The 20,000-nt window shown below is 41.7% G+C and overlaps 1 protein-coding gene across 1 annotated transcript in view; it reads right to left on the minus strand.

Moving 5' to 3' along the window:
* Positions 1-20,000, minus strand: part of CBL (Cbl proto-oncogene) — a 64,528-nt gene that overhangs the window by 9,128 nt on the left and 35,400 nt on the right. Inside the window, exons 3-13 of the mRNA XM_061592515.1 lie at positions 12,965-13,111; positions 11,738-11,894; positions 9,396-9,517; positions 8,242-8,379; positions 7,401-7,488; positions 6,704-6,835; positions 5,797-6,000; positions 3,837-3,968; positions 2,817-3,194; positions 1,677-1,771; positions 821-976 (exon numbers count right to left, since the gene is read on the minus strand). Of these exons, the coding sequence (XP_061448499.1) occupies positions 821-976; positions 1,677-1,771; positions 2,817-3,194; positions 3,837-3,968; positions 5,797-6,000; positions 6,704-6,835; positions 7,401-7,488; positions 8,242-8,379; positions 9,396-9,517; positions 11,738-11,894; positions 12,965-13,111 (1,749 nt within the window). The remainder of the gene's footprint in view (positions 1-820; positions 977-1,676; positions 1,772-2,816; positions 3,195-3,836; positions 3,969-5,796; positions 6,001-6,703; positions 6,836-7,400; positions 7,489-8,241; positions 8,380-9,395; positions 9,518-11,737; positions 11,895-12,964; positions 13,112-20,000) is intronic.

Here is a 20,000-nt window from a genome sequence, read left to right on the forward strand (position 1 = left end):
ATTTATTTATTAAATTTCTATACCGCCCCATAGCCGAAGCTCTCTGGGCAGTTCACAACAAGCAAGACAGCAAAATACAATTAAAACCATTTATAAAACAATTTAAACATACTAAAATACAAATATACTAGCATACTAAGATGCTAAAAATAAGTTGAGATGTTAAAATGTTAAAATTAAAATTATTAAATTATTAAATTTATTAAAATGCCTGGGAGAAAAGGAATGTTTTAACCTGGCGTCGAAAAGATAGTAATGTTGGCGCCAGGCGTTAAAAGGGGAAGGTCTTCAATAGGCGCTGAAAAGATAACAGAGATGGTACCTGTCTAATATTTAATATGTCCTTTTTGCATTTATAACTTATCAAGTACATATTAAGATTTTAGACCAAGACAAAGTTAGGATGTGCCCTGATGGGAAGCAACTGACAAGTAAGAGGGGCCTCAAAATATTCTATGAATCTGACTGCAGCTGTTTCAGCACTTTTCGAAGGAACTCCCACCCAGATTCAAAGCAACCTGCCTGCAACAAAGTACCAAATGAACCAGGCCCCAATTTTCATAGCACATGAGGAAGCAACTCTTGGAAGATCTTTTCACTAGGCTGCTTTTTAAACCTTAGACCAAGTTTTCAAGGTGGCGCTCAAACAGGTTTAAACGGTAGATTAAGACAAATTCAAAAGTTAATTATTTTTGCTTTTAAGTATCACAACCTACTCAGGAAGAAAGTCAAGAAAAGAGAAGAACAAGAAAACATGATAGGTGAGTATACAATTCAGCTGACAGGGAGCCACCACCCTGTCAGAAATGGGCTGCCTCACCGTGAACTCTGACTCGTTTCCAAGGACAATTTGGCCTCTGGCTTTTGGACAGCACAGCCAGGGACCACAAGGGGCAAGGATGATGGTGACATATACTCTGTATCCTCGTCATTTTCCGAGTGCTCTCCAGGTGGTAGCTTTGGCACATGCAAAGGCCTAAGGGAGAGAGAAAGAAGGCTCATGGTCAAAGGTGAATATCTGTTAACAAAGACAGAAGAGCAACTACCAGCTTTCTGAGAACATAGCATCAAAAGCAAGGGGCTGGAAGTATTTCCATTTCAAGAATCAGATTCCAGAAACATGGTACTGTGTTGCTTGCAAGGCCTGGCCATACATCACAAAGCACAGTTCAGAGTGTGTGGTGGTGGCAGCAACCACCATGTAGCAGAGGCCTCACAGCCTCATGCTTAAAAGGGAGGGAGGAAGAGCTTTAGCTTGAATGAGCTTTGATTTATTATATCTGTTGGTGTTGGGATGCTCTACTCACTATTCAGATGGTTTATAAATTTACAACTTTGGGAGTTCAGGACATTTTCACCCATTTTCTGGACTAAAATCACTCAAAGCAGGAACACAGTAATTTTAAAAACAAAAAAACTCCAATCCAGCCAGATATAGACTAATGTAAAATGTCTTATCCATTCTATATTTCACAGATGTTAGCATCCCAGTAAGTGATATGTTCCAATGCAAACAAAGTGCATGCTTAAACCAGCCAGGGGTGATGTCTGAATTCATATACAATCAGTAATCCACCACAGAAATGCAGCGACTGATGGCCAACTGGAGATGTCAATCCTATACTGCCTGCAATTTTGAGAAATTTCTGTTAGCAAACCTCCACTGGAGAACGTACCTTACAGCAAGAGAGTAGATGGCATTGGCAGAAGAAGAAGGTTTTATTTTAGAATGTTCACTGTCCGAGCCAGCTGAGGCCCCGCTGGGTTGGTCCTGCAAGAAAATGCCATGTCAAACACCACCAGTGGGCAGATGGTTTGAGACAGAGAAAAGAGAGGCATCTGTTTATCTTTTCCCAGTAAGAAGGAATTCCAAGGAGCCACTTGTTCCCCAATCTAAAGCACTGCATGTCAGAAAGAACTGACTGGCATCAGGTAGACTTGATTTGCTTTTTGAAGACTGCTATCGCTTAGAAAAAAATATGACCAAGCAAGTATGGGGAGGGGTAAAAATCCAGGGCAGCTTTTTTATTATAAGCCAGCCTAACAGTGTTAGGAAGCTGGTTCAGTGAGGTTATACAAACACCTCACCAAGTTCAGGAGGTCAAGGTCAAACCAGAAACTGTTGCCTTAGCCACTAAAGTGGTGCTCCAGTGGTAATTGTTGAAAGTAGAAGATTGGGGGGGGGGAAGGTCTGCAGTTGTTCCAGTGGACAAGTACCCTTTGCACTGCTTCCTAACCCTCTCCGAGAACTCTCCTTGTACTGGCATTAGAGGAGTTTCAGCACACTAGCTACACTATCTCAAGCGTAACACTCTTAGCCAGCTCACTCTAGGCCTCCTCTGCCTAGGTGGGGTGGGCAAGCACAAACACTTGCACACATCCACTTAATATGGCTACATTGTAACGCGTGATCGAAACCAAATACACACACAGTTTGTGCAACCCTGCCCCTTCAAAAGACTGGGGTTCAATCACACAGATGTTGGTGTCTACAGCCTACATCATCACACATTACATTGCATACATGCTGGGAATGCGCAACACTGACACTCCCTTCCCCCTCCCCCCACAGGTAGGGAGGGTCTATTCCAGCTAAGTGCAAGAGCCAACTCTCAAGCTATTATTTCTCTGTGGGATCTCACTAGGGTCAGGGGCAGCAATGCTCCAGGGTGGTGCTGGATTCCCACACACCAAGCGTTTATCGAACAATGAATGATACAGAAAACCAACTTCTCCCCTTTCAAGCAGTCTTTCAGGAAGGCGTACGAGCACGAGAGTGCCAGAAAGGGAAGCCTGCCTGCCTGTGACATACTTACTGCCGTGGTGTCCAGGCTCAGAGTACTCCCATGCCTGTGAGCATCACCTCTGGCATCCATCTGAGAAGGCAGCAAGAAAGGAAGCGAGTGCTGGTTTGTCAACTCCCGACTTGCCCAAGGCTCACCAGGGCTTGGCGCTATAGCTGGAGCTTTCAGAATTGGTCGCGGAGGCCAGAGCTCCCCCTGCCGGTTACAAGGCACGGGGGGTAACTTATCCCTGGTAGGACAATCTCCAGGTGTGCAGGGCAGGGGCCGCCTCTGAGGCCGACTCTCTGGCCCAATGGAATGCGGCCTGTCTGGTGGAGGAGGAGGTGGGAGATCTCGATGTGTTGGAGGGATCGGCAAAGGTTTATCTTTGTGAAGGGAGCCAGGTGCAGCCTACAAAGAAACAAGCGATGAAATGGCAAACCTTGCAAGCAAAGTAGAGTCTTGGGATCAGGATCCTGGTGTCTTACAAGAACTTGATCACTATAGCACAGGAACAAGACAGAGGAAACTGAGGAGTCTCTGATGGCCAGCACAGCATAGCACAGCTAATCGGTCATGCTGAATAACCATATGCCCATCAGGAATTGCTGAAAGTCCAAATATCTACTTTAGATCTCAGATAGGTCAATTACCGAGCAAGTGGCAACATCTGAACCTATTTTAACCAGAACACTCCTGACTGTCTGATTATATTTATATTAATTTATATGTATTTTTATATTTTGTGTATTTTTCCAGTGTGTATTAATATGTATCCGTGTTACACATTTGTGCATTTAACCTTGTATACCTGTGGTTGGTTGACTATAAATAAAATTAATTGATTGTAAAGTTAAATGTCAGTCAAGATGGCAATCCATTATGCAGGCTAGTTTGATGTCTAGCCTGATTAACAAGCGGAACCTATGCAAACATACAAGAATACAGGAAGGAAGAAGTGGTCCAGTTAGAAAAATAATGAAGAACAGAGCTTCCACATTCACAAATAAGGCATCATTTCTACTTTCATCGCTATGCAAGAGGAGTTTGCACCTTAGAGGTTGTCCCTGGACTTGAAGCTCCAGGTGGGTTAGAGACTCGTTGCTGTAAAAGGTCTAATCGTGGAGGTACTGGAGGGAGTGAAGCCTGTGGAGCCATTGAAAATGGAGAAGGAGGACGCTCTACCTGCAAGAAGTCAAATAAAGCCCTAGTCAAGAGGCTTTTTAATAACTAAGTTCCCACTGCCTGGGGCTATGAGTTAGTAATTTACCTCTGTAGCATTGCTGAACATATACTGATGTTCTGAATTTTCTCCACAGCCCTTTCTAAAAGAACTTGCTCTGAATACATAAACTGTTCCAAGTTACCAACAACTCTGCACACCACACTAGCCTGGATCAACTACTTTTTAGCCACTAGATGGCATGCTCTGCCACCCTGAGTACAGACCCAGCTGACAGAAAAATAGGAGAGAGGTATGGAAATAGCCTCTGTCATCACACAGTAACAGAAACCATTAGTGTATTCCCAACAAAGTGAAGAACAAGACAGTTCACATACAATTCAAACCAGATGCAAGAAATCTATATGCAATTATATAATCAATTTAATGTAGGCCAAGTGCTATATACCAATAGCGAACTCATTCTCTGAGTGTAAATTCATTTATAGCCAAACAGCTTGACCTATGCACAACAGAATCATTAAGCTTGGAGGACCCCAGAATTACAAAAAAATTAGGGGGGCCCTCTAAAACGAAGGGGCCTAAAAACAACCCCATGAAAGGGAACAAACAGGGAATGGAAAGTGGTTTGTGGAAAAGCCATGGCTGGAAGGCTAGCGTCTTGAACAGAAGTACCCCACACCTGTAACATTTTGTTGCAGATTCTGTACTAGGGGCTCACCCCGTGTGCTCTGCATGCCAACCCTCTCTCAAGCACTCGCCAAACCATCTCTCACCCTGCCCCCAGGCACTTTCAAAATTATCCCCCTCTGGCACTTTCAAAACCATTGCCTCCCCCCTCTCCTGGCACTTTCAAACCAGGCAGCTCACTTCCCTCACCCACGCTCCATCACAATATCCCCCAGCACCTGCAGGTATTGGTGTGCCTTAGCTGCCATGGACCCACTTGCAGTCCTCACTCGCTTGTCTCACCTGTTCCTGTGCTACTGCATGCCCCTGCCGCTGCCCCCACAGCTGCCACCCCATCTGGGCCACTTATGCACCTGCCACTTGCCCGGCCATTCAAGCTGTCGCCACTTCCAACATCCTGCTTAGGTCGCTTCCTGGATTCCCTCCCACTTCCATGGCCTGGAGCAAAGAGAGACCTCGCAGTAGTGACACTGAGATCTCCCATGAAGCAGGTCTGTGGGTTGCCCAGTCACTGCTGCGCCTGCACACTCTCCCATTGTCTGCTTGATCTCAGCTGCCTGCCTTGCTCTCCGCACCCACGCCCACCTCGAGCCTAGTGTGGCTCAATCACGCTGGGCAGTTTGAAAAGTCTCCTGTCTGTGATGCTCCAGTGTGACACTTACATTTCTATTATATGTATAGATTTTCCTGGCAGTGGGTTATATCCAAATGTGTCACTCAGCTGATGGTAAGGAATGGGGAGGGAAACAATGTTTGGCAATTCCCCCTCCCTCTCAAAAACAAACCAACAAAAACTGCTCCAGAGGGTTAGGGAAACCTTACCGTCAGCTGGGATGGAAACCATAGCATCAGCTGAGCACCACCACTGCTGCCCAGTGACATTTCAGCCCAATAAGGTTTAAGCTACCAGGAACCGTAAGAGAGATGTTAGGCAAGTTCAGCATATGTGATTCAGACTGACAGAGAGCCAAGTGCCAGGGCTGGCCTGAAGGCACATGAAGCAGCAACCTTGCTGATGCTAAGCAGGTTCTGGGGTTGGTCAGTGTCTCGATAGGAGATCTCCTGAAAGTTCCATGTATACCAACCTGAGTTCCATGGAAGGCAAGCAAGATGTCAATATAACAAACTAACTAGCATTACCTTTGCACCAGCCAGTTCCTTCATCATGAAGAGTGATTCATCGGCCCTGTCGTCGTCATCATCATCATAGTTCGGGGAGGGAGCCCCCTCAGCACCTTGCCGCAGTAGCCCTCCCCCTCCTCTGGGATCGAACGGATCAACAACAATGGGCTCTGTGCCTTTAATTTCACATCGGCAGAATGGACAACCCTGGCCTTCTGATTCCTGCACAAAAAGAGAAAGCGAGAGGCTGGTTACAAGACTGTGGTGTGCTCATGGCCATAGGAAACCTTGCCAGTAAGAACATATTGAAACCAGATAGGGAAGAAAGAAAAGGAAAATCAACTGCAATATTTTTGACAGAATTATAAAATATGTGTCTCATATTTTTTGTTGTAAATATTTATTGTACTAGCCAAAGGCCATGACAAATATATTAAAATATAAAAACATGAAATGTAAAAACATACAGAAATATGTAAAAGTATACAAAGGACAGGTTGTTGCGACCTGTAGTATAAAAGGATTTCAAAGTTATTCTATACGTCAAAGAAAAGTTACAAGACTATGTCTATGTTAGTGGCTCTCCCAGGGCCACATAACAGAAAGGGAGAGCAAGATAATAGCATACTAAACCTCCCCTCCAACGTCTCATTCAGCGAACATTCAGGGTGACTCAACAGGTCAGTCGCTCACAATACACAACCAACTCATGGCACAGTGCCAATCTAACCATTCCAATGGACAACTATGTGCAACTGCTTATTTGCAATAACGACAACATAGCCTAAAGATAATACCCCTCCCCACAAACACACTTTTTGTGATCTCAGCAGTAGCTGCTTTGTCAATCCACGACAAGCACAGACAGGTGATCCTAGAGGTTGCTGATTTGCATGTGGATTGTGGAAGGGAGTAAATTCCTCACCTGCCATGATGTGAGGCAGGAAGTGCACATGAGGTGGCCACAGGGTTCTATCTTCACATCTTTGTCATTTTCTGCGCAGATTTTGCAGAGCTGGAAGGTGGAGCCCATCTCACAGTACAATTCATATTGTTCCTACGAGTCAGAGGGAAAATAACATGTGATCGTGTCTAATGATATCTCCCCTTGTGAAAAATGCCAGATAATCAGCTCCAAATTTATGAGGTGGTAATATGTATGTTCTTTACTACAACCAGGATTGTCACCTGGGCGGCTTTTAAAAGGTTAGCCTCAATTCTGGCAATTCGCAGTTTTGAAACAAGCTTGAATTAAAAAACACCACAATCTCTGGCAACCTATTTGCTCTTCCAAAAAGGTGGCAGTCCAATTGTTGCCATAATGGAATTTGGCCTGATTATACCACCCCAATCCCTTACACACAGTGGTTTCAGAGTGAAGCCCTTGGACATGGAAAAAAAGGCTAACTTCACAAGCTCTCCACTCTGAACCATGTTCTTGACCGCCCCAGACTCAAACTGCAATTTAAATGGTCTTTCCTTCCAAACCCAAGCCCTGATACAAACTTCATTTATAAGACCCCAAATAAGCCTTCAAAACTCGTTTGCAACAGGACAACAGAAATGCTGCTGACCAAGATGCAAGGAAAGAAAGGAGGAATGCAGTGGCAGTCTCTGCTCACCTGTGTAACTTTAATGTGATCCTGGGGTGTGGGCTCACATAAACCAGTCAGGTCGGGATTCTGATTCCGTCCATCAGGATATAAGTAACTACAGAACAGAACATTGTTCAACAAAAATAAAAACTGTACAGAGGAACCAGCTGAATGCTGCACAGTTCAGCACAGTGCCTTAGTTTGGGAATATGATGCTTCAGGGTGGCGGTGAGGAGTCTGCTTTAAACTGTAACTGTCATAAAGGCCAGCACCTATAAAACCCAGAATAAAGCTTAAAATAAAGCTTGTTTTGTGGTCCCCCTATGTGCAAATATACTGAAAAACGGCATATAATCTTAACTTCAAGTTTCTTGCTTAGTCAGTCTTGCTGCAACACCTTAGCCAAACAACTCGGCAAGTATTTTTATATTGCAATTCTGCTCTTTGTGGCCCGAATATAACATCCAACTGGAGAGACTAAAAGGTGAAAGGAGAAACTGAATTTGACACATATTTAAGGACTGCAAGACTAATCTCAAGTTCATCCCAAAATCTGGTATAATACTTAAGCATGAGCTTGTTAGAACTGTAAATTTATCAGTCTAAAATTTGTGCAGTTACTTGGCCAACAGAAAGAAAAAATACCTAAGAAATCCCAGAGAAGGGAGTTATCGCTGCTGGATGTTTCAGAAGCATTACGCCTCTGCCAGGACACAGCATAATGAAGTCACCTTTCCTTTCTGCTTTCCAGTGACAGCAGAGACAGGATCCAAGGAGATGCAGTGTAAAACCTGCATCTGAAGGACATCATCTTATAGTCTCATTAACTGAAACAAGCAGTGACAAACTACACTGATAAGTTACTTACAACCCTTCCCTGAAGCCATCAATCAGTGCTTGAAAAAGGGGTTTGTTGTGCGGGATCGTCTGGAGAATATTTCCATCTGCGGTGACATAACCAATTGCCCACTGACCAAGTCGTGTACAGCTCAGACGGAAAATGTAACTGAAAACAAACAAAAGGAATGCAGACTTCACTGTAGGACGAAGTTGCTAGCTGAATTACGTAAGGATACCTTTTTCTTTCAGTTGGAACAGCTAAAAAACTTTCTTGTCAAGCTTGCCATATGAAATTCACCTTTAGATAAAAGGCAGAGCCCTACAGCCAGATAGAAATGAGTCAAATTATCTAAAGACTTCTTCCAACATGCAATTGAACCTCATCACTGCCAGGTACTCCAAACTTCTTTAATGTTGTAAATTAGTTTTAGATGACAGCTTTTCAGCAATGGAAAGCAATAATCTCTTTCCCAGAAAGGAAAGATTTATAGAGTTCTAGGGCACAACAAACTAGAAGCCAGTGTGCTCTAGCCCTGCGACTACATGGACTTGGGATATTTTTCAGGGCCTCTAGGAGGTTAAGACACTTTTCACACAATTCCTCCACACATCCTTTGCTATCAAATACCTACTCTGTGATGCATGATGCAGAGGTAAGGTTTTTCTGACAAGCAGGGGTGGAGTTGGGACTTGAAAAAAACAATCTGCAAGCACTGGAGATAGCTTTGGACTACACAGCACAGGCTGCACAAGAAATGATGATTTTGTTGTACATCCCTGCTCTAAACCAGCTTCGTGATTTTCCACACCTAGTCATCTACTGTGGGTAGCACTCCCCTGATGCCACCAGTTATTTGTAAAACTACCCTAATCCATTAGTGACAAAGACCAAAACCCCTGTCCTAATCCTTATATCTCAAAAACATGCAAGAGTTTTCCCCACATCTCTTGAAGTAACTTGTTCTGCTGCCCAATTATTTCTACAATTGAAGTTCAGGAATACAAATAGGTTCATTTGCTGCTAAAACCCATCATGTCTTGCCTTAAGCTTAGATCTCTGTCAGTAATGACACAGTGCCTTACAACACCCTTGAGTTATGTCAAATTTCCTTTGATGGAGAGTGCATGAGAGAATAAGACAGTAAGAGACTTCAGAAAGGGACGCTGCCTTCAAGCACTCACCTGCCAGGTTTGTGAATGAATTTCTGAAGTCGCGCTTTGACCTCATCATATGTCAAGAATGCCATGTAACCAGGGTGAGTCACTGCAAGGCTATTCCAGTTCCTGAGCAAAGATGACCATGGCTGGAGAAAAAGAATGCCAACAAAAATCTAGTCATTTTAATAGGAAAACCGACATTACAATTCCGCACCCCCTTCTACCCTGAGACAAATATAAACAATTTACATCATCCGATTAGGTCTCTCTGCTATTTTTCATGCAGCCAGATCATACAGTGCCTTGCAAAAGTACTCAGACCCCTGACCAATGCTCTCGTATTACTGAATTACAAATGGTACATTGCAATTTCGTTCTGTATGATATCTTATCTTGAAACACTGAAACTCAAAATCAATTATTGTAAGGCGACATTGGTTTCATGTTGGGAAATGCTTGTAAGAAACTTAAAAATGGAAACATGTGGCTTGCGTAAGTATTCAACCCCTGTGCTGTGGAAGCTCCCAGTTTACACAGATGAAAGAAATTGCCCTATTGAGGACAAAATTGCCCTACCATTGACCTCCACCTGTGAACCTGTCACACTGTCAGGATAAAAACCTCGCTGTTGAAGGATCATTGGTCACACTGTGGATCTGAAGGAAAATGAAGACCAAAGAGCATTCTACAAGAGTAAGAGATTATGTAATACAAAGGCATAGAGTAGGATCGGGTATAAAATAATATTGAAGTGTTTGGATATCCCAGCGAGTACAGTTGGATCAATAATCAGGAAGTGGAAGCTGCATCACACCACCCAGGCACTGCCCAGAAAAAGCCGTCCCTCAAAACTCAGCACTCGAACAAGAAGGAGACTTGTGAGAGAAACCACAGAGAGACCAACAATCACTTTGAAGGAGCTACAGAGTTCAGTGGCTGGGAGTGGAGTCATGGTGCACCAGTCAACCATATCAAGAGCTCTGCATAACACTGGCCTGTATGGGAGGGTGGCAAGAAAGAAGCCACTACTCAAAAAGTACCATCTGAAGCACATCTGGAGTTTTCCAGAAAGCATGACAGTGCCCCAGCTGCGATGTGGGAAAAGGTTTTGTGGTCAGATGAGACTAAGATAAGAGCTTTTTGGCCAAAACTCAAAGAGCTATTTGTGGCGCAAACCTAACACTGCCCATGCCTCAAGACACACCATCCCTACAGTAAAGTATAGTGGTGGCAGCATCATGTTGTGAGGATGCTTCTCATCAGCAGGGACTGGGCATCTTGTTAAAATCGAAGGAAGAATGGATGGCGCAAAATACAGGGAAATACTGCAAGAGAACCTGCTTCAGTCCACTACAAAACTGAAGCTTAGCAGAAAATTCACTTTTCAGCAGGACATGATCCCAAGCACAAGGCCAAAGCAACACTGCAGTGGTTCAAGAACAAAAAGGTGAACGTCCTACATGGCCCAGTCCTGATCTCAGTCCCATTGAGAATCTGTGGCACTCTTTGAAAATTGCAGCCCACAAGCAACATCCAACCAACCTGAACGACCTGCAGTGAATCTGGGCCAAAATCTCTCCGACACTGTGTGCAAAGCTGGTACATACCTACCCCAAAAGATGTAAAGCTGTTATTGCCGCGAAAGGTGGCTCTACCAAATATTAAGTGAGGGTTGAATACTTATGCAAGCTACATGTTTCAATTTTTTATGTTTCTTACAAACATTTCCCAACATAAAACCAATGTCATTTCACAATAATTGATTTTGTGTTTCAGTGTTTCAAAATAAAACATTGTGCGGAATGAAATTACAATGTACCATTTGTAATTCAGTAATATGAGAGCATTAGTCAGAGGTTTGATTTTTTTTTGCAAGGCACTGTATGTTGGTTTACTAAGTCTAACTATGTTCAATGGACTTACACCCAAGTAAGTGTGCATTGGATTTAAAACTGTGGCATACAATTTTGCAGGATTCTGCAAGATAAACATGGATGGATAACTGTGAGCAGGATAGTAACATATAATAACCCTGCAGAATGGGTTCATAATTTTCCAATCAGACAGCAAAGGCCAAATCTGAACCACAAACGCATGTTGAGATGAAATTTGAACTCTCAATGAATTGCAACCCTCTAGATTGGCACAAAACAAGGCCCACTGATTTAAAGCAGTTTTGTTATCAAAGCTGCCCCAATGAACTGCCCACTTGTGTCAGAATCTATAGCCTCCTGTTTCCAAAAGCCTAAAGTGGCAGTGGAAGGCCAACAGATGATTTTGCAACCATTTTGGAAATGAGGAGTTTGCTAATAACGAAAAGAACTGAGCAAGCACTAAACAAGTCACTTCCCTTGTGTTTTTCTTACCTGAAAGAGACGGGTAAAGATATCAAATTCAAACACTGAAATGTAATCATTGCACGTCAGATCAATGGTAGATTTCAGTGCCATGGCCTCTAGCCCTGAACTTATAGGATGTACTTCATGTAAGGCCGGGCGGAAGGTCTTCCATGGGACAATGGTCCTGGCAGTGAAGGGGAAAAAAAGACCTGAGAAACTCTACCTTCTGCCATATTACACATATAGATAGATTCGCAGCCACAAAGGAACAAAGTGTAAAACCCATGCAAACTCATCCCCAAGGCATTTTGCTTAAGAGGAATGAGTCGCACTAAAATGCAAATGGACATCAGTTCCAATTTTAAATCTGTTCAATCACATTGAACCTGCTACCAAAACACTTATATATTTGTGGAGTGGCAAGGAAAAAGGATGCAACACAGTCCTTGTCTAAACAAGGTCTCTCACGTAAATAGTTTAATTAGCTGCCCTCAGATGTTAAGCTAATGGCAAGTTAACTGCTGGGAGAAAAGAGGAAAGCCAATCTCTTGCAAACAAGGACTATAAGCAAACATCTTGCTAACTAGCACTTTCCAAACACCTTTCAGGAAACCTGAAATGCATATTTCATAAACGGAATCTTTATTAGAAAGGAATGTATGATTCTGGTCTCCAACTAAACTTAAATATCTCTATAGAGAACCATCTAGAGTTATGACAGTCTCACTCCCTGAAGCCAAGAGATACATTAATTCCCACTCCGCATAAAGAGGAGATAAAATGACTGATCTAGCAGTACTGTGTCCTACAGAATTGCAACGCCTGGTTCATTTGGCTGATGTGGACTAGCTTATTTTATGGCTATTCATCATTGCCTTCTGTTCAAGTCAAAAGCCACCCTAACATCAAGCCAGCACTGCAGGCAAAAACACTGGCACAGGAGCCAGGACCAACATGTGAATGGCACAGTAAGTCTGAAGACTGACATGGAAACTCTCTTATGATGACCCCATGAGCTGGTGAGACCTAGGAGGAGTTCAGGGAATGTTTGGGTGGCGCCATCTGTTGCCCGGAGAAAGATCCCTGAAGGTGAGGACTGTTAGCCACTCTCTTGCAGCCTTCCTTGTGAGCTCCCCTCAGAGAGATGCCACCTGGAAAAAGGTGTTTTCAGCAGCTGCTTTACATTTACAAGCTCCATTCACCAAAAGATTTGCTGGAGCCAGAGCAGAAACATATTTTGCAAAGAGCGCTTACTTTTCTCCAAAAGCTTTTCTCCAGAACTCTGCTGCATCTGCCTTTGTGATCCGGAATGTGTCTCCCTGGAAGAGTCCACTTGGGAAAATACCTTTCAGCTCTGCTAGCATGTGGCTGAAGACCAGGGACAGTTTTGTAAGGCTGCGCCTGCAAGATCACAAAAACAGATATGTGTTGAAGCATGAAAGAAGGAAAGAAGGAGAAAGCCTGATTTTTGAGTCATATTTTGGAATGTTTCTTCTAACTATATATTAATTGCAATACATTCTTTAACCCACAGCAATTTGGAGGCTTAGATTCACCTTGCAAGTACCCTGTAGATGAGTATTTCAACTACTTTAGATATGAAATTACAACATTCACTCAAAGTTATGCAGGAGACAGAGTTCAAAATTTCACAGGAGGAAGATTTCATAAAGGAAGCCTCTTTTGTTCCCTTAATCTGAAGGTGAGTGTATACCCTGTGCCAGCTAATGATTTTAAGCAAGCTGTTATAGCCTTAAGTTAATCAATATATATTCAATATGTATTTGTTAGCAAAGCCTGGAGGCTTGTATTCCCCTTTCAGGCCCCAGCATCATTGGGTATGTCAGATCACCTCATAGCCACCTGCAGTCTAATCTAGGTGTTTTTAATGAGGATATGATGGCTTGCCCAGTATGATACTGGGAATGTACCTTGTTAGTTAAAGGAATATCAAAGGAGCTCAATTAGGCATAGGTTCAAGTATATGTTTATCAGTAGGCAGTTCATAGTTGGCTTGCCTAGTATGATGTTGAAAGGCACCTCGTTAGACTTCAGAGAGTCCTGATAGGCATAGATTCAATGGATGGGTCGAAAGGACGATCAATGAGCAGATAGTGCAGCTGTTGCTTGTTAACACACGAGTCAAGTAACGGTCATGCTTGTTAGTAAAGATGGAGATAAAGATGGTAGCTATGTAGTTTGCTAAGAGAAGATGTCAAGGTGCTCCAGAAAAGATATTATAGTTTTCTAGCAATTAGTCTGCTTTGAAGGTGTTCTGTGAAAAGGTCAGAACAGCCAATTATATGCAACATATGTTACTTCAAAGTGTATAATCTCATTAATCATGTATGTAACCTCATGTGTATGCCAATAGTATGTGCCAAGATTTATGCTATATAACCATGACCTGTGCCCAGCATGAGTGTTCAGTCTCTGACGTCCGCTAGTGGTGGGACTGATCCACTTTTATTGGGAATACTTGGCTGAATGCTGTAAGTTACTCAATAAATTTTAACTCTTTGTAAGCAAACCTCTTGTCTGCATCTCATCTCTGGTAATCCAAAACAACCCTGAAGGTACACAGTGAGGAAAGGAAAAGTCAAGGGCATCTAAGTGAAAAAGAGTGGGCTGGCAGACTCTGAAGCAGGGGGAATGAACGGAGTGACACATATGGCCCACAGTGTCTTCCCTTCAAGTCAACAGGAGCCATGGACCAGCATTCTGTCAGCTGACTCCTTTAGAAACAAAACTTTCACCAAGTTCTGCATTGCTGTCTTGATACCTGAACACAGAATCTGTCCTGTAAAGAGCACAACACAGCTGCCACTGCCTTCTATACATGCCCTTTCACTTTAAGGCTTTCTCCAACTATAAAAGCCACTTTAAGTGCATATATAACATGAATTTTTACAATAATTGTTTAAACATTTTTTTCCTAAACAATGTTTCTTAACCCTTTTTAAGATGTCTTTAAAGCTTTTTTTTAATTTTTTTTACAGTTGTTTTGTTTTAATGTATTTTAAGGTCTGTTTTTATGATGTTTTAAAGTGTTTTTAGTGCTTTTGTTTGCATGCGGGGAGGAAGGGTGGGATATAAAACAAACAAACAAACAATAAATAAATAAAATTAAGGGCTCAGAGAGGGAAGAGTTTTAGTTCATGGCCAAGGTTTTTATACCAGGCAGCTTTTAGAAAATAATATAAAACTAAATTCCACCAAAGACTTACACTTGCTCCTCTTTGAAATTAAACACATGAAGACTTGCAATACTCGAAGGCTTTCTTGCAAATCTGCAAATTTGCCAAAATCTTCAAAATCACAGAGAGTGCTAGCCTTAATGGCTTAATTGTACTGAAATAAAACAAGACTCAGCAACAGCTGCAAGTAAACTGCCACTGTCTGGTGTCTATCACTGATCTCCAGTGTGAGGGGGAATGGACTTGCCCTCCCCAACCTGCCTAATCTGTAACACCAGACTGCTGCTCACTTCAAATGACAGTTTTTTTCTTAAAGCCTTTAACTTTCATTACCTTTCCCTGCATCAACAAGTGAGACAAGGTCAGCTAAGTACCTGCTGTTTAATGTTTATCAATTAATATTACATGGGCTGCTAGGAATGTACAGTCTTTTATACTTTGGGGAGGTGGGGAGGAACAATTATCAAATGTATGATGTTTAACTCCTAAAGTACCCTTTTATTATTCACCTAGGACTTTTTTTGGTGGTGGTGGTTTTCAAATACCCACTACTATTTCAGGATTAAACACACAAAAACTGGTGACATCTTTAACAATAGGTAGTCAAGACCCATGGTTCAAGTGTGGGATTAAGTGATAGGGAAACAGTTTCCAAGCACTCATGAGCCGCAGGGAGACTCAGGTCTCTCTTCACTGGCCTCATTTGTGCAGATCTTGACTGGGAATGCACCAACCCTCAGCACATCAAAATCAGCTCTAACATGGCAGCTGCGTACACTAAACCTGCCCATTCATTTCTTGTGCTACGAAAACAATGCCTGGACACAAGCATCTTTTCTTGCTTCCTTAGAATGGAATTCATTTGAGGTGCTAACAGGAAGACTACAGGTCCTCCCTCATGATCCTGTTTCCTCCATTGCCTTTTTCTGCCTACCTTCAGCCGTTGCTCAAGTGATAAAGTGCCCTGGAGGATAAACCAACTATTTCACCTGTGTCTGAACAACACTAGGGTGTGCATGCATATCTACCAATTAGTTTTGCTCTTTGTTATAAGTATATTAGGGTAGCTTGAATCCCTCAGGTGCTGCAGGAACCCAAGGCAGGCATGCCTATTTGTCATTGCAAAAAAGAAAATGGTCTGGAAATCTGGCAACAAGAACCTCCTGGAAAAACCAGGTTTAATGCAAGGCCACATGTCTCATTTAAAGAAGAAAATGAGATAAGCAGGATTTTAGGACTAGCCCTTGAACACTGCCCCAAGGAATGCTTTTGAGAACAGATGTTCAAAAGACATTCACTCTAAGGATCACATGATTCAAAGAACCACACAAGATCACTCCTTCCAGCACCTCAGCCTAAAACTGCCTTACATTAGGGTCAGGAAGGAGCACCACATAGGTGAACTCAAGGCAATAAACAAACAAGATGCTGCAAGAGCGCCACCTTTAAAAAAAATAATAATATACAGCTTCACAAAGTTGCAGGTATTTAACTCTGGCAGCTTCTTTAAAGTCTGACTAGGAAAAGTGATCTCTTGCCTCACTGGACTTTGCAGACGGAAAGTGTTTCTTTCAGGAAACTGAAGTAATAACTGAGCAACATGATTAGCCAAGCTAACTTTTAAACAGCTGCTCTCAGGTGCTTAAGCAGCATAAATTTAAATACTATTTGCAAATATAAACAAAAACATAAAATTACAATGTTTGTTGGCCTGAGGGAAAGCTAAAACCCTGAATGACATTTTTAATTGCCTGTGGCTGGCAGGCAGGGAATGAACACATTTGCAAAGGGAACCATTCCAGTCTCAATATCCAAAACGCACCTGGCAATAAATAAGGATAAGAGTTGTTGTTTAATTGGGAATCCAGTATGTTTTAAAAAACAACTTACACCATTTGATTTTATACATGCATGTCAGTTGTCAAGGCACGCACTGCTTACTCTCCTTCAAGATATTAGGCAATATATAGGAAGGATACGGACACTTCAGGCCAGCACTGCTTTGAAAACACCAGTTACCACTGCTGCTGCTTCACTTAGAGAAGATCAAACAGCAATCATCCAAAACTGCAGCACGATAGTGCAATCTTGGACTTACTAGTATAAAGACTAGGAGCATCTAGTTTACTTAGGTCTTATCTTGCAATTTAAGACAAATCTGCAACAACTCATGGAAGACCATCAAAAGCAGAAGTCTCCTGTACTGAACTTCAGACTCTTCCAAGTGACTGGCATCTGCCATTTTAAAAAGACACCAAGTCCCAGGAACAAGGCTTTACACGTGTAACTGCTTATTAGTTACTATTGATTATTTACTAAATTAACTATTAATGATTTTTAATAATGCATGTTAGTGTTTAGGTTTACATGTTACCTTTCTACCCTGTAAATTAATGAGCAACAATATTGTTATGGCATTTTCTCACTGTCAATCAATACTATATTTGGTTGGATTAATCAAAGGGTTTGTCTTAAATAGTTATTTTGATTGCTAGGAAACGATGGACAAATGATCTGGCATCAGCCACCACAATGACAGTAACAAAAAACAGAGCAGCAGTTAACTTGTAAATATTTATTTATGGAAAATCCTGCTTGCAGAAGCATTGGATGCAAAAGCATATGGAAGAAGTGTTCAACGCTTGCTGGGTATTATGCATATTGTAGTACTAAACATTTATGTAGCACTTACAGTGTGCTAGATGTTGTGGCTACATCTGTAGCCCAGAAGTAGTAGTTCTTTAGAACACACTGATGTTAAGCAGCAATCAATGAACGTGTCTATATTTAAATCTATTGTAACACGGGGTGCTGCCAAATGCTCTCCTGTTTTAATTCAATAGTCAGGTTGAAAGCAGTGCTTTCAGGGGACAGAAGTATGTCCTGAAAAAAACTGTTAATTATAAGGAAGTTCACCTTTTTTCAAACCTGTTCACCAATATTATTTCTACATCTACTATTGTTTTTGTGCAGGCTTCTTTTCTCTCATTACTACATCTTCTTCTGGGATTAGTCACATGAGCAATCCCAGCCAATCAGGGATCATGTCATGACACTCTATAGCAAATCAGATCTGGTTATGTGATAATACCGCTGAAAGCACATAAAGAATTGAGAGCAAGGCCAATACCTTCATGAATAGAACAATCACTCTGAACACTCTGGACCAGTCACTGAAAAAATAACTGGCTAGGGATGGAGATGAGGACTTTTAATTCAGTCCTTGTATGAAGTGAGTTTCTCAGATATTTTTTAAAAAATGGAGGAAGGACTGGAGGATTACCTCTCCCATGCTTCCCACTCAAACTTTACAGTGTCCAGTTTCTCAAAATGCAAATATCAACAACCTCTTGTAGTTGTAGACAAAGTAGTTCGATCAGATAATAAAACTAGAAATTACACAAGCCATGCCAGATCCTGTGAACAGATATTGTCCTCAGCTCTCTCCCTCCTCTGTGCTGTGGTTGTACTACTTCCTTCCCCTCCTCATTACTGTTTTGGCTCCATATGTCTTGCAGGAAGTCAACAGGTCAATGAAGTACTTCCAGTCCTGCCGAAATCCTTCACTGCAGCCTCTAAATGGGTCCCCACTTCCCCCAGTTCAGCTTTCTAAAGCTGCTCCCCTCTGACCTGTAGTAGGCTGTTCTTTTCCTGTTTCCTGTTTGCTAGATAAAAGCATTCTTCCACTGTAAGAGTTCATCTTGCAGAAGTCAGCAAGTCACATTTTAACCCCTTATGACTTTCCTTGCACCAATTAGATAATCAGTTGGACAACCCCATACACCCAGCCAGTACCTGCAGGCAAAACCCCTTTCAATAACTGCATCTTACTCTCAGAACTCAGAGCTTACTAACAAAACTGGTATAATTCATAATCAATAGAAAGTCTGCTTTTGGAGCCTAGTTTATGCTCCTATCCAGAGCACAAGACTGACTATTGGTATGTTGAACCAAATTAAGTATCAAGCCAGCAACTACAGTAAAGACAAGCACAGAATAAATAGGGAATTCACTAATAGGCAAAAAAAACCCTTGCAGTTTAAGAACATACCTATAGCCAATAGATATTCCTATTAAACTTTAAAAAGCAGGGAAATTGGGCAGCTATAGTGAATGCACCAGGGGAGCTAAGAGACCTGACTTCATCTCTGAAATATTGTACTACCCTACAAATTTGTCAAAATGCAAACATAATTTGGGTTGGTCTTTTACAGTCCAATCCACTTCTTGTGTAGCTTGGAAGAATTTGGTAACGTGCATATTAGTAAAATAATGTACACAACTACACTATATAAGGGGAAGTTGATTATAAAAATGTGTATGGTTAGGCAAAAAATCTGCATACTAAAATGCATATATTAAAAGTGTAGATGTGAATTTCTGGGTAGATTTTTTAAAAATCTCAAACAATGCAGAAATGGAGCAAAATAAAGAGAAACCAAAACTGACAAATCCATCCACCCCTAGAGATCAGTAAACAAGCTTTAATAATCTGTCCTTCTCATTTCTCCACCATGTGGCTGGCATAAGCAAAATTATGCAAAAGAAAAGTGCAAGTTTGATTAATTTGCATAATTCATATAACTCTGCAGAATTCAGCCCTTCTAGGTACAGATATACACACACAGAAAATACACATTCCAAAGTAAAAGGTATGCTACACACCATGCAAATTCTAAGGTGTATTGCCTGCAATGCTTAATTCGAGGTTTCTACAATTAACTAGATTTGTGATGGGTCAGAATTCCAGAGAATTGCTCTAACAATACAGAGAAGAGCAAACGTACTTTGCGTATTTGGCAGCAGCTCTACCAGAGAGCTTATTTTACATGTAGCAATTTTCAAACTAACATTAGAATTAAGCATGTAATTACTGTCCCATTCTTGGCCCTAAAATAATGTACTTACATCTTCTTATAATTAGAAAATTCTAGCCAAAACTTAAATGGTAATGTAATTAAATATAAAAACAGTTTGGAGACAGATTGATCCTATAATACAAAAGCCAGAAGAAGTAAGGGCACAAAGGGAGTACATCACCAATTTCTTCCATGCAGGAATAGAAGAAATATTCACAATGCCTAATTTTTTAC

The sequence above is a fragment of the Rhineura floridana genome, chromosome 12 (assembly GCF_030035675.1).
Source record: "Rhineura floridana isolate rRhiFlo1 chromosome 12, rRhiFlo1.hap2, whole genome shotgun sequence".
NCBI lineage: Eukaryota > Metazoa > Chordata > Lepidosauria > Squamata > Rhineuridae > Rhineura > Rhineura floridana.